General features: G+C 40.8%; 1 protein-coding gene across 1 annotated transcript in view; it reads left to right on the forward strand.

Moving 5' to 3' along the window:
- Positions 1-7,906, forward strand: part of sdr42e2 (short chain dehydrogenase/reductase family 42E, member 2) — a 28,128-nt gene extending 20,222 nt beyond the window's left edge. The window contains exons 10-12 of the mRNA XM_072560288.1: positions 6,058-6,118; positions 6,517-6,590; positions 7,570-7,906. Coding sequence (XP_072416389.1) covers positions 6,058-6,118; positions 6,517-6,590; positions 7,570-7,827 — 393 coding nt within the window. The 3' untranslated portion in view covers positions 7,828-7,906. The remainder of the gene's footprint in view (positions 1-6,057; positions 6,119-6,516; positions 6,591-7,569) is intronic.
- The last annotated feature ends 7,772 nt before the right edge of the window (positions 7,907-15,678 follow it).

The following is a 15,678-nucleotide window of genomic DNA, read 5'->3' on the forward strand; positions in this document are numbered from 1 at the left end:
TGTTATTGCTAGCATCACTTATATCTTTGAATTAACATGAGAAAGTATTCACTTTGAAAAACATGGAAAGCCACTACAATATAAATGGTCCTCTTTCAAGGGAGATGCAAGAGCTGGGAGATGTGGTATACTTCAGAATTATCTTAAAGAGAGCCACGCAAGTAAGGTTGTTGAGAAATCATATGGATACTTGGCTTTGTAAATAGGTGCATTAAGTACAAATCAGGAAAATTCCACACACCCCCCTCCCCACATCTTTTCAGGCAACTGGTCAGGCTTTAGTCGGATTGTTATGTATAATTTTGAGCATCAGAAGAATGAAAGACATTGGAAGGGTAAAGAGTAGATTTACCAGCATGCTATCGAGGATGAAGGGTCAGTTAGCTCAGTTGGTTGGATAGCTGGTTTGAAGGCAGAGTGGTGACAACAACATAGGGACAATTCCTGCATTGGCTGGAGTCTCCATGCTGGTCCTATCATCTCAACCTTGCCCCTTGCCTGAGGCGTGGTGACTTTCAGGTTAGCCCACCACCAGTCATAGAGTCATAGAGATATACAGCATGGCAACAGACCCTTCGGTCCAACCCGTCCATACCGACCAGATATCCCAACCCAATCTAGTCCCACCTGCCAGCACCCGGCCCATATCCCTCCAAACCCTTCCTATTCATATACCCATCCAAATGCCTCTTAAATGTTGCAATTGTACCAGCCTCCGCCACTTCCTCTGGCAGCTCATTCCATACATGTACCACCCTTTGCGTGAAAAAGTCATCCCTTAGGTCTCTTTTAAAACTTTCTCCTCTCACCCTAAACCTAGACCCTCTAGTTGTGGACTCCCCCACCCCAGGGAAAAGACTTTGCCTATTTACCCTATCCATGCCCCTCATGATTTTGTAAACCTCTATAAGGTCACCCCTCAGCCTCCGAAGTTCCAGGGAAAACAGCCCCAGCCTATTCAACCTCTCCTGATAGCTCAAATCCTCCAACCCTGGCAACAACCTTGTAAATCTTTTCTGAATCCTTTCAAGTTTCACAACATCTTTCCGATAGGAAGGAAACCAATATTGCACACAATATTCCAACAGGGCCTAACCAATGTCCTGTACAGCCGCAATGTGACCTCCCAACTCCTGTACTCAATACTCTAACCAATAAAGGAAAGCATACCAAACGTCTTCTTCACTATCCTATCTACTTGCAACTCCACTTTCAAGGAGCTATGAATGTGCACTCCAAGGTCTCTTTGTTCAGCAATACTCCCAAGGACCTTACCATTAAGTGTATAAGTCTTGCTAAGATTTACTTTCACAAAATGCAGCATCTTGCATTTATCTGAATTAAACTCAATCTGCCACTTCTCAGCCCATTGGCCCATCTGGTCAAGATCCTGTTGTAATCTGACGTAACCCTCTTCGCTGTCCACTACACCTCAAATTTTAGTGTCATCGACAAACTTACTAACTCTACCTCTTATGCTCATATCCAAATCATATCCATTATGTAAATGACAAAAAGTAGAGGACCCAGCACCGATCCTTGTGGCACTCCACAGGCCTCCAGTCTGAAAAACAGCCCTCCACCACCACCCTCTGTCTTCTACCTGTGAGCCAGCTCTGTATCCAAATGGCTAGTTCTCCCTGTATTCCCGTGAGATCTAACCTTGCTAATCAGTCTCCCATGGAGAACCTTGTCAAACACCTTACTGAAGTCCATATAGACTACATCTACTGCTCTGCCCTCATCAATCTTCTTTGTTACTTCCTCAAAAAACTCAATCAAGTTTGTGAGACATGATTTCCCACGCACAAAGCCGTGTTGACTATCCCTAATCAGTCCTTGCCTTTCCAAATACATGTACATCCTGTCCCTCAGGATTCCCTCCAACAACTTGCCCACCACCGAGGTCAGGTTCACTGGTCTATAGTTCCCTAGCTTGACCTTATGACCCTTCTTAAACAGTGACACCACGTTAGCCAACTTCCAGTCTTCTGGCACCTCACATGTGACTATCGATGATACAAATATCTCTGCAAGAGGCCCAGCAATCACTTCTCAAGCTTCCCACAGAGTTCTAGGGTACACCTGATCAAGTCCTGGGGATTTATCCACCTTTACCCGTTTCAAGACATCCAGCACTTCCTCCTCTGTAATATGAACATTTTGCAAGATGTCACCACTATTTCCCTACAGTCTATATCTTCCATATCCTTTTCCACAGTAAACACTGATGCAAAATACTCATTTAGTATCTCCCCTATTTTCTGCGGCTCCACAGAAAGGCCCCTTGCTGATCTTTGAGCGGGCCCTATTCTCTCCCATAGTTACCCTTTTGTCCTTAATGTATTTGTAAGTATTCTGGATTCTCCTTAATTCTATTTGCCAAAGCTATCTCATGTCCCCTTTTTGCTCTCCTGATTTTCCTCTTAAGTATACTCCTACTTCCTTTATACTCTTCTAAGGATTCACTCGATCTATCCTGTCTATACCTTACATATGCTTCCTTCTTTTTCTTAACCAAACCCTCAATTTCTCTCGTCATTCAGCATTCCCTATACCTACCAGCCTTCCCTTTCTCCCTGACAGGAATAAACTTTCTCTGGATTCTCGTTATCTCATTTCTGAAGGCTTCCCATTTTCCAGCCGTCTCTTTACCTCCGAACATCTGCCTCCAATCAGCTTTCGAAAGTTCTTGCCTAATACCATCAAAATTGGCCTTTCTCCAATTTAGAACTTCAACTTTTAGATCTGGTCTATCCTTTTCCATTATTATTTTAAATCTAATAGAATTATGGTCGCTGGCCCCAAAGTGCTTCCCCACTGACACTTCAATCACCTGCCCTGCCTTATTTCCCAAGAGTAAGTCAAGTTTTGCACCTTCTCTAGTAGATACATCCACATACTGGATCATAAAATTGTCTTGTATACACTTAACAAATTCCTTTCCATTTAAACCCTTAACACTATGGCAGTCCCAGTCTATGTTTGGAAAGTTAAAATTCCGTACCATAACCACCCTATTATTCTTACAGATAGCTGAGATCTCCTGACAAATTTGTTTCTCAATTTCCCTCTGACTATTAGGGGGTCTATAATACAACCCCAATAAAGAGATCATCCCTTTCTTATTTCTCAGTTGAACCCAAATAACGTCACTATATGTATTTCCAGGAATATCCTCCCTCAGCCCAGCTGTAATGCTATCCCTTATCAAAAATGCCACTCCCCCTTCTCTCTTACCTCCCTTTCTATCCTTCCTGTAGCATTTGTATCCTGGAACATTAAGCTGCCAGTCCTACCCATCCCTGAGCCATGTTTCTGTAATTGCTATGATGTCCCAGTCCCATGAACCTAACCATGCCCTGAGTTCATCTGCCTTCCCTGTTAGGCCCCTTGCATTGAAATAAATGCAGTTTAATTTATTAGTCCTACTTTGTCCCTGCCTGCCCTGACTGTTTGACTCGCTTCTGTTCTCAACTGTACCAGTCTCAGATTGATCTCTTTCCTCACTATCTCCCTGGGTCCCACCCCCCCCCTTACTAATTTAAATCCTCCTGAGCAGTTCTAGCAAATTTCCCTGCCAGTATATTAGTCCCCTTCCAATTTAGGTGCAATCCGTCCTTCTTGTACAGGTCACTTCTACCCCAAAAAAGATTCCAATGATCCAAAAATGTGAATCTTTCTCTCATACACCATCTCCTCAGTCATGCATTCATCTGCTCTATCCTCCTATTCCTGCCCTCACTAGCTCGTAGCACCGGGAGTAATCCAGATATTGCTACTCTCGAGGTGCACCTTTTAAAATTTTTGCCTAACTCTCTGTAATCTCCCTTCAGAATCTCAACCTTTTCCCTTCCTATGTCATTGGTTCCAATATGGACAATGACCTCCTGCTGGCCCCTCTCCCCCGTGAGAACATTCTGCACCCTCTCTGAGACATCCTTGATCCTGGCACCAGGGAAACAACACACCATTCTGCTTTTTCTCTGCCGGCCACAGAAACGTCTGTATGAGAGAGTGGTCTTCTGGGACTTCAGTAGCTTTATCGTTATGAGGGATGTGAGTAAAATGGAGGATTGGAGAAGCTCACTTATTCTCCGTGGAACAAAGAATGTTAAAGGGAGACCTTTTAGAGGAATTCACGGTTATGACGGGTTTTGATGAAAGAAAATGGAGAGAAACTGCTTCCTTTGACAAGAGAGTTGGTAATGAGATGTCATGGATTTAAAGACAACTTAACAGACCTTTTTAATTTTTTTTTAATTCCAAAGGTTGTTCAGAGTAATGGAATCAGTTTCCATAAGTACTTTCATAAAGTATTTTAAAATGCGGCTGAAGAGAACATATGTGCAAGGTGATGGGAAAGCTGAGGTGTGGGATTAAATTGAATAACTCTTTCAAAGTCATCAGAGGCTGGATGTCTTCCTTTCATGCTCAAGATTCTCGAAGAGAAAAGGCATGGATAGTGTTTCAGATCTGATCTAATTCAGCTGGAAGAAAGGTTTGTATCCAAATTGTAACTGGCCTGACTGTGGAGAGAGCCAGGGTGAGCGCAGATGTGTGGAAAGAGCAAAGGCCTAGGGAATGTGAAAGGCGCAGGAGTTGAGCTGGAGAACAAGGAAGGAAAGTAGCACTCACCCCTGGCCACCCTTCACTCACTTAATTTTGACCTCACTGCCCTGGGTAGTTACCCATTTGTGAGCATATCCTGTATCTGCAGATTTTAGTTTGGGAAACTCTAGATTAAGGGGTGATTTAAATTGTTTTGAATGACTGAAGGATTTGATTGGGTAGATAGAGATAAATGATTTCCTTTGTTTGGGGGAACATTCAGAACAAGAGGTTATACCCTTAAAATTAAAACCAGGCTGATTTGGGGTTATGTCGGGTTGTGCTTCCTCACAGAAAGTCTGGTGGAAATCAAAACTCTGTCCCTCAAAAAAAGCTGTTGCGACTGCAAGGGCAACTGAAAAATTCAAAACGGAGATGGTTAGTTTTGTTGGGTAGAGAACTTGTTTCAAATCAGGCTATGATCTAATTGAATGATGGAACCAAGTAGTTGGACTGTTCCGTATCACCGGTCCTTCGTGGAGAAATTTGACCACAAGTCCATCAGGAAGTGGTCAGCACGTAGTGTCCTTGAGACCTTTCGGGAAAAGGAGAGGGCGGATCCTACCGAGCGGTTCCCTGAGCAGACGGTCAAAGCCATTTGGCAGAATGCCTCATCGCCAGGACTTTCCAACAAGCACCAAGACATGGCTTGGCTGGTGGTGAGAAGGGCTCTGCCTGTGAGATCCTTTATGCATACCTGGACTCTCTGCCACACCGCATGATGACCTCGAAGCGGCTGCGGGGGGGACGAGACTGTCACACACGTCCTTCTGGGATGTGCCTACGCAAAGGAAATCTGGAGAGGAATGCAGTGATGTTTGTCGAGGTTCGTCCCGAGCAGCGCTGTGACGCGGGACTCCATGCTCTATGGTCTGTTCCCCGGGACGCACACCAAGACGCACATCAACTGTGCCTGGAGGATCATCAACTCGCTCAAAAACACTCTTTGGTCTGTCTGAAACCCGTTGATCTTACGGTTAAAGGAGCTGACCCCGACTGAGTGTTGCGGACTGGCACATTCCAAGGTCCAGGGCTACATGTTGAGGTACGCGCTGAAGCTTGGGGCAGCTGCCGCCAAGGCGCGGTGGGGAAAGACCACCGTTAACATCTGCCTGCCAAAGAAGAACAGCGGGCCCACTCAGTAAGTGGGCTCTGCTGAAGCCTCAGCTAACTATATGGATGGTAAATGTACAGACTTGTATATACGAATGATTCATTCCGATTTCTGTATGTAAAGAAATGCAAGGTGCGCCTATGAATGGCACCACCAATTGTACAGATCATCAAAATATTTTATGAATAAAGTATATTTTTGAAATTAAAAAAAGATGGACATTGAAAGGATGCGTGACTTCCTCCTGCTCCTAAAGCTGTTAATGAACCGAAAATGAGTGTTTTAAAATATTTGGTCGGTGAATTCATGCAACATTTATTTGTCTCCACTAGTTTGTGAAGTTGGGCTACAAACCGTGGTTTCATGTGCCTGTCCACTTCATTTACATGGCAGGTAATTTATTTTTTAATCTTTCATTGTTTGATTTGGTGACAAGTTATTTTACTTTTTGTATGTTGTTTGTGTATTTGATATATTTCCACATCAAATTTTATTTTAACCATTGCTTCTCGTTTAACCCCTTCTCCTCCATCCCAGAGACTGGATAACTTGTCGATCTGACTATTTCCACACCAACATTCAATGCTGTTAGTGGATAGCAGGAAACCCATTACAAATCTCTTCAAATGAAACAGTTTGATAAAAGTTGACAAGTCTGGCCCCTTTGAGAGGGTAAATAAGAGTCAACATATTGGTGTGGGACTGGAGTCACATATAGGCTATATTTTCTGTACATCAACTTTGAATCTCATTGTCACAGGTCAGTATTTATATTGCTGTTCTATTTGCAGCTATAATAATGGAACACCTTCATATGGCTCTGAGACCAATTATAGAAATCTCTCCATTACTCACAAGGAATGAGGTAAAGATTGACCGTTATTTTGAAATCTTCAGGTTTGAAAACTACTGTTGTTTCATTGGGGCATGACGGGAGAGGTTCACTGAGGAAACAATGGAAGTAACTCTGCTAAATCTTTATAAATCATTCAGCTGGTGTCTAATTGGGTTAGATGAGCTTCAGATTGGTTTCACAGGTCAGCACAACATCGAGGGCCGAAGAGCCTGTACTGCGCTGTATTGTTCTATGTTTTAATTCTCAATACCACATTTGAGGAAAAATGTCAAGTGTTAGCGCAAATGCAAAGGAGCTAATCTCAAGTTAAACAGGAATGAAGACTTTAGTTCTGCAGAGAGACTGATTGAAAGCTTGAGAGGTTGTTCTCCTTATAACAAAGCAAGTTAAGGAGGTTTTGATAGAGTAAATAGTAGGCCCTGGTTTCAGTTTCTAGAGAGATAGTGACCAGAGGGCAAAAGACCCAGAGCATGTTTAGGAGTATTATTTTATACTGTATTGATATGTTCTGGAATACACTGCTTGCAAGAGCACTGGAAATTAAGTGATTTTTTAAAAGGGAATTGGCTACATGCATGATATGGAAAAAATTGCAGAGCTGAGGAAAGAGTCCGGGCCAAAAGAGAAAGTGCTGGAAAATCTCAGCAGGTCTGGCAGCATCTGTGAGGAGAGAAAAGAGCTGACATTTCAAGTCTAACTGACCCTTTGTCAAAGCTTTGACAAAGGGTTAGTTGGACTCGAAATGTCAGCTCTTTTCTCTCCTTACAGATGCTGCCAGACCTGCTGAGATTTTCCAGCATTTTCTCTTTTGGTTTCAGATTCCAGCATCTGCTGTAATTTGCTATTATTTAGGAAGAGTCCGGGCTCTCTGACTAATCAAGGAGCTTTAAAGAACTAAAATGAGTTGAATGGCCGCCAGTTGTGTTGTATAGTTTCTGTGATTGGTGAAGTAATATGCCTGTTACATATTTGAATTTTTCTTTCTCAGGTTCGAAGCATTGCAGTCACACATACCTTCAAGATAGACAAAGCAAGAAAGCAACTTGGATATTGTCCCAAGAAATACAATTTTGATGACTCTGTTGAGTATTACATAAAAACAAGGCCCAAACAAGACAGTGCCCTCTCTCTCTTCTTGAAAGTCTTATTCATCCTGAGCATTCTTTTCCTCTTAATCTGTCTCTTCTCCAAGCCCCAAGTCCAGGGACCAACACTAATGCAATTTTCCAAGGTAAACCCACATTAATGCTTCTGTCTTTCCACGAAAGTTGGTTAATATTGATGCTCTTTCACACACTTTCTACAATGCTTTTCAATAATTAACTGTGTTCCCAAACCCTGCAAGAAATTGTAACTTGAAGTGCTTCAGAAGTTTTACTTTTTCAGAAGTACAAATGTAAGCTGTAGTATGTTTTGATGGTTCTGGTCAACCATTTTAATCTTGGCTTTGAGTTACACTACTAAAAGTTTGAACATCCCTAATTCTCTTGCTGTTTCCCAACACACAGCTTTTGAAATTATGAAATAAATTTTGCAATATGTTGATGCTTCTGTTTATCATTATTCCTGCAATTGTTATCAAGATTTTTTTTGATAGTGTAAAACTTCCTTTGTGTACACTCACAATATTTAATAAATATGCCAAGGCATACAAAGCTATGGGTCAAGTGTTGGAGAATGGGTTTAGAATAATATGGTGGTTGTTTTTGACTGGCACAGACTCGACGGGCTGAAGGGCCTCTTTTATTCTGTGCAGTCGACCTCTATAACTATGACTATCCAAAGTGGGATCTGCTGGATAGCTGTAAACCCTTTTAGTGACATGTTTTAACAAAATCTTGTTGGAACAGCAGAGCAGGTAAAGGTCTTTCAGCTCCTCAAACTGCCCAGTCAGTCAAATAGATTCTGGCTGATCTATATCTCAGACCCACCTGGTCTACACACTTGCACATCACTTCCTAGCCTTATCCAATACAAATCTATTAATGCCTAACATTCACAGCTTTTTGAGGGGAAAGAGAAAGTTCTACATTTTCACTAACCTTTGTTGAGAATCAAGCTGCTTCCTGACTTACCTCCTATATGGTCCAGCAGTAACTTGAAGAATTATACCCTCTTGTTCTGGATTCATTTTCCAGTGAAAATAAATCCTTTTTATCTACCCTAATGAATCTTTTTTATAACTTTAAATACCTGAATCAGATATCCCGTCAACCTTCTGCACTCAAGCCAAAGTGGCTCCACAGCCCTGTATTCAGACCCCCAAGCCTGGCATTGATATTTTTATCAAAGGAGAGAGCATTTAAAAGTACAGTTGTCTTCACTCAGAAACAGTTTTCATTTTAGGAGATTATGAAATGTGATGCATAGGAGTCACAAATTTGAAAAAAGGTCTAAACCTTCTTTAGCGAGGTCAAGTATATTTTTGACTTTTATAACCCCAATGGAGTTCCTAAACCAAGTGAAAGAGGTGGATATGCCTGTGCATACAAAGAAGCAACGATCTGTTAAATTGTCAATCCAGCAAGTTACTCAAATCCTATGCTCTTTAAATTTGAAAACAAAAGACTGAAATTGAAATTAAGAAGTGTTTCCAATTTCACTAGATGTTTATTGACATAATCATGGGGGGGGGGGATTTCATTATAGTGCTTGACTGTCTCAACAATCTATCATCATGGTGCGGTGGGCATGGGATGCTGAAAACTCATAGTTCGATTAAGACCTTTGAGTCGTGAGAAAACAATTAACAACATTATTTAAGGAATAGGGTGGCATGGTGGCTCAGTGGTTAGCACTACAGCCTCACAGCAACAGGGTCCTAGGTTCAATTCCAGACTTAGGTAACTGCCTGTGTGGAGTTTGCACATCCTCCCCGCATCTGCGTGGGTTTCCTTTGGGTGCTCCGGTTTCCTCCCACAATCCAAAGATGTGCAGATTAAGTGAACTGACAATGCTAAATTGCCCGTAGTGTTAGGTACATTAGTTAGAGGGAAATGGGGCTGGGTGGGTTACTCTTCAGAGGGTTGGTGTGGACTGGTTGGGCCGAAGAGCCTGTTTCCACACTGTAGGGAATCTAAATTATTAATACAAGTGTCTGTTTTCATGAGGGATGGTGGGAATTAAATGCATTAAATTTAATTTTATCCATTAAAGTTATTTTAATTTTGTGAAGTTTGTAATAGATAATTGGAACTTTATTTCTTTTCAGTGTAGTTCCTGCCGTATGTCTGTGACCAATATTGTGTGAGTTAGCATGGAGAGGGTAATGGGTGTGGGGGATGGTGGATAATGGCTTGGCACTAATTTAGCATAAGATCAAAAAGGGGCACAGGATTGAATGGGGGTCATGGCCAACTATAAGCTGGCACAATGGGGAGGTGTCAGCCTCATGGTATTATTGCTAGACTGTTAATCCAGAGACCAGGTAAAATTCTGAGCCCTCAGGTTCGAATCCCACAACAGTCGATGATGGAATTTGAATTCAATATAAGTCTGGAATTAAGAGTTTAATGATGACCATGAATCCATTGCCAATTGTTAGAATTACCCATCTGGTTCACTAATGCCCTTTAGTGAAGGGCATTCTTACCTGGTCTGGCCTACATGCGAGTCCAGAACCACAGCAACGTGGTTGATTCTTAACTGGGAAATTGGGACCGGCAATAAATGCTGGCCTAGCCTGTGATGCTCAGATCCCATGAATGAATAAAACAAAACTAATATAGCATAGACTGCAAGGAGCCATGGGGATGAATGGGACAGTCATTGGTTGGCATGGAGGATATGAGAGTCAGGGATTGGCATGCAGATATGAGGGGCCATGGAGGTAAGGACATGAGATGACATTTTTTGGTGTAGATGGGGCATGGGATTGTGTGAGAGTATGTGATGACTGAAGGCTACAGAACTTTAATGTTTTTATTACAACTGAGAAACGGCCCTGGAGCACTGAGGCAGGCCTTTTAGCACCCAGCAGTGCCAATGGCCATCTCAGTGCAGTTTTCACAAGTGACAGGTCTAAACCCAACTAACAACATCTCCCATCCACCCCCATGCCTCCAAAATAAAAATACAATTGTCCAGGAAAGTCTCCTTAGGCTGGGTTGGGAAATCAGGGATTTACCTGTCTGTGTGCACCCGAGCAGAAGTTTGTACCAGGTAGTCTGAAGATAGATTCTAAATCAGATAACTCTCTTTGAATTCTCTTACTGAACTTGATATGTAGCAGATCTCAGAAAGGAGCAAGACATTTTTGGGTAGCTACACCACTCCCTAAGAGGTAGGTAGTTATGCTTATAGTAATCCTTAGGTTTAGGTTCATTCAAGACATGGGTTCCAACTGTCCCACAGAGTACAGGAATTCAAAGTAAGATGATTGAATAAATCCATCTGATTTGCTGATGTCTTTTAAACAAGGAAATTTACTATCGTTACCGATTGGTCTTACATGTGAAGAGAAATCAGAGATAACGTTTCAAATTAGTTCTGAGGAAGGGTCACTGGACCCGAACCATTACCTCTGATTTCTGTCCACAGATGCTGCCTGACCTACTGAGGTTTTCCAGCAATTTCTGTTTCTATTTCTGATTTACAGCATCCACAGTTCTTTCAGCCTTATATGTGAATTTGAAATAACCTAGCAAGTCAGTTTCTTGTATTCAGGAATTTTGAAAGAAATTGGGATGGTTAATAAATGGTGCCAGCAACACCCACATCCCATAAATCAATTAAAAATACTACCTGGCTATTGAAACTACTCAATTCTCATTTCCATTCCCCCTTGCCAAGCAGATATGAATTACAGCAAGTTTACAGAGACTAAGTCATTGCTATGAAATGGATCAAGACAAAACAAGCTTTAAGTATGTTAAATGTGACATTGTGTATACTCAGAATCACCAGCACAAAGAGAATATTGCATACATTTTATCAGAATTTGGCCAATTAGACATTTCCCCGTCTAGTGAGTATTAAATATAATTCTGGTCAAATGTTGTTGATTTTCTATTGAAAATCATCAGCCCTCAAGCTACAACTTGCCCTGATTTCTACCATTTAACCTCATTGCTCTTGCCAGTTGTAAGCTTCAATTGATTGCTGTGTGAAATCAGTATTTTGCCCAAAACACTGATCATTTCATAGCTTCAATATTTCTCATGATTCAGTGTGTGAAGCTGAAGTTGTGATAACACTTCCCAATGCAATGCTTCTCACTTGGTGAGTGGTAATCAGTGACAACAGATCCAAACTGGAGTTTTTCAAAGAAAATATGCATTGTATGTAAAATGTATTTATTTAGAAAGTGGGTTTTACTGGGGTAAGATTGAATTTAGTCCAGGAAAATAACGGGAGAGGATTGCTGATAATTGGACACATTGGATGAAGGAATGGCAAACGTTGGATATATTCTCTGACAGAGAGAAGAGCAATTACTCAGAATGTGAAATTAATTGAATGAATACAAAAGGCGCAGTAACAACACCTGTTCACTGTGTAAATCTACTCAAGTTAACATGATCAATCATACATATTGATACTAGTGTTCCGTTGTAAAAGTATTTCCTGAGTTAACCACTCTGCAGCAATTTATGCTCCTGAAACTAATCAGCTTTCACAATGCCATTATTTTAAGTAAAAAAACCCAGAATGTTTTTAGTTGTTCTGACAGCATGTATTGCCATGAAAGGAATGGAGGATGTATCCGTGTGTAACTGTAAATTGTGAATAAACTCTTAACATTTTTCATCTATTGATACAGATTTACAAGATGTTGGTTGTATAAGGCACTAGTGCTTATTTGCTAAAACTCAATTTTGTCCAAAGTTAAAAGTAGAAAAATTCTGTATTTAGAAATTTTAATTTAGTTATTCTTAAATCAGAGTAATAGGAAGAGTTCGTTCATTAAGACTGGTTCTCAATTATATCATGACTGAATCTAAAGCTTTCCCTAACTTCTCTCCATAAACCTTGGTACACTCTTGCTTAACAAATCTATCAGTCTCAGTTTTGAAATTTTTAGTTCACCCTTGTTTTAAAAGCTTTTTGATGATGAGAGTTCCAGATTCCCATGACCCTTTATACGGAGAGTTTCTTCCTGATATTATCACTGAACAGCCTGCTTCTAATTATGAGATTATACCTCTTAGTTCTGGACTTCCTCCACCTTATGAAATGTGTATCCATGTCTAACCTACCTACTCTTTTAATCTTCATAAACACTTCTAGATCATTCCTTTATTCTCTTCCTTGCTTGTACTGTAAAGATAATTTGAGCTCCTTCAATGATCAAATGTGTATTAATTTTAGAATGTAGCATACAGTCCAGAAGGAGACAGGTTAGACTTCGCCGGCCCTTTGTACCAGTTGGAGTTTTTCAAATATTCTTGATGTACCTGACAGTTTTTTTTTTAAAATGCTGCTCCTAATCAAATGTGTTTGCAGAGAAACCTTTCCAGCAACAGAGAATGTCCCATTGACACAGGATCCAGAATATAGTCAGGCAATGACTCAGCAATCTAGTTGAACATAAACTTAAAAGTCGTGTGTTTCTAGCTGATGGGGGGAGAAATGTTTCTTACACACCAAAAAAAATAGATAAAGACTCAAAGGAAGAAAATTGCATGGCAACAGGAAAATGGTGGATATAGTGGATAGCACTTTCAAAAGGCAAACATGATTATGCTGGGCCAAATGGCCTCATTATTGTGTATTTCCTATCTGCAGCCTGGAATTTGTAAGAGAATCCAACTGAAAACTCTATGTTTGTTTAACAACGTTAGGCACTTTGGCCTTAAGTGGGTAATACAATACAGGTCTTGCGGCTTGCTCACTGACTGTACATTGCACACTTTGCACAGTAATCTTTATATTTGATGACGAGTGTTAAATATTATCTCCAAAGAATGAAAGAAAACTTCTTATTCCCTAGGACACAAACAAATTCAATGATCTCTTTCCCAATTCATGCTGAGAATCTGAGACCCCGTTCCCCAGCTTACTAAACATCAAAGTACACACTGATTGGATGGGTATCTGAATAGGAAGGGTTCAGAAGGGATACGGGTCAATGTGGATTGGATTAATTTAGGATGTCTGGTTGGCGTGGACGAATTGAACCGAAGGGTCTGTTTCTGAGCTGTATATCTCTATGATTCTATTATTCTATGTTTAAATAGCCACACTGGATATTTGTTCAGATTGACATACCCAGTTCAGTACTGAAGGAATTCCACAAAGGGGGTTGGAACATCAATACCAAGGTTGTGCTGTGCTGTTGGAAGGTCAGCACTGAGGAAATGCTGCACTGCTGGAGGACCAATACTGTGAGAGTGTTGTATTGTTGGAAAGTTAGCATTGTGGGGATGTTGCACTGTCAGTTAGTGCCATGAAATAGTACCAGCACTAACAGAGTGTCAGTGCTAAGGGAGTGCTGTACAGTTGGATGATCAGTATTGAGGGAGTACTGCATAGTTGGAGGGGACGTACCAAGGAACCATCACATTGTGAAAGGCTCAGTACTAGGAGAGACTGGAATGTTGGGTGACAGCAGTGGGAGAGTCCTATACTCTTAGAGGTGCTGCCTTTTGGATGAAATATTAAACTGATTTCCTGTTTGGATTCTTGAATCGACAGCAAAGATCCCACAGGTGAGTTCTTCCAAATGTCCTGGATATTTATCCTTCACCTGTCAAAAGTAATTAATTCATAGTAAAGTGTTTTGGGAGGTCATGAGGTTGTACAAGATGGTATTTAAAATGCAAGTTTTTCCAGTCAACTTGATGGTACCTGTAGTGATTGGAACCACGTGGGCCTCGTTGACTATGAGGTTCTTGATTGGAGTTGTTAAAGTATAACAAGTGATTACAATCTCCTCAGTTGAGGATTGACTCCAAGCTGGCTGGGCACAGCCAGTGTACTGTACACTAGCAAATAAAGGCTGACCTGGTGCCGGGATACCGGCCTCAGTGCAGTCATTTCAGTTCCCCAGATATACAGGAAACAATGGACAGGTTGAACATGAATGTAATGGATGGATCTCCTCAATGCAACATTACAGTGTTTGGCTGCGGTGCCCTCTACTGGAATCAAAGAAGGTTTGTCTGTGCATGAATTTAAAGGGAATATACATGGCACCGATCCAGGCAAAAGAAAAAGAGCCAAAGGTGAAAGAAAGGCCTATCAAAAAGTCAAACTTTTACATTTAAATCAATATTCCTCGAATCACTGCTGACATCTCATGAAATCTGCCTTCTTCTGCATCTCCTGATTTCCCATATAATACTGTACTTCTGTACTTGAGTACTCATGATAATAAATCTAATTCTAATGGTAATCAGTATACTCCCAATTTCTTGGTTTCAGTTTGAAATTTGCCTCTTTATTAATTTGAACCCACATATGCAGTTTAATTGGAAGCAATGTTTTGGAACATTCCCTTGAGCATCTTGAACACTTCTGTAAAATCATCTGCCTCCAGGCCAGACTTAAACACTGCAGTTTCTAAATCCTTAGAATCAGATTATTAAAAAATGATAAGTTACAGCTTGAAGTGATTCATTCCATTACATCCCATGCTGGCTGAAAAGGAATTATCCAGCTTTAACCACACCTTTCAGATGGTCAGAGGAGACTTGAAGGGACAACGTTCCCAGAGGTAAATGGAAGGTCCAAGAAATCTTAGCCCATGTACAAATCATTACCTCAGTAACCAGACCAAGTGGTTAATCATCAAGGTTTTGACAAGTAGTTGATTTGAAGGTTTAGGATTGTAAGATAAATAGATATAGAATGCAAACTGAGTTATGAAACTTGATTGGAAGTTTAATTGTGTTAAATGTATTTTCTTACTTTTATTGTAACTGAATGTTTAAGACTGAATTTAATTATTATGGTTTTTATGAAGTAAATATACTTGTTTACACAGGGAACCTTGTGGCTTCATTCTTTCATTAAAAACTTGTTTTTTTAAATTCTTCAGCAAGATACTGAAACGAGGTCTCTGAGATTGTAACATGGGTTTCGCTGCATTATTTGACTTTGCATCTCAGAACTATAACTGGGTGTAACGTTCAAACTGGTTCAACCAGAATCTTGG

The sequence above is a fragment of the Chiloscyllium punctatum genome, chromosome 40 (assembly GCF_047496795.1).
Source record: "Chiloscyllium punctatum isolate Juve2018m chromosome 40, sChiPun1.3, whole genome shotgun sequence".
Lineage (NCBI taxonomy): Eukaryota > Metazoa > Chordata > Chondrichthyes > Orectolobiformes > Hemiscylliidae > Chiloscyllium > Chiloscyllium punctatum.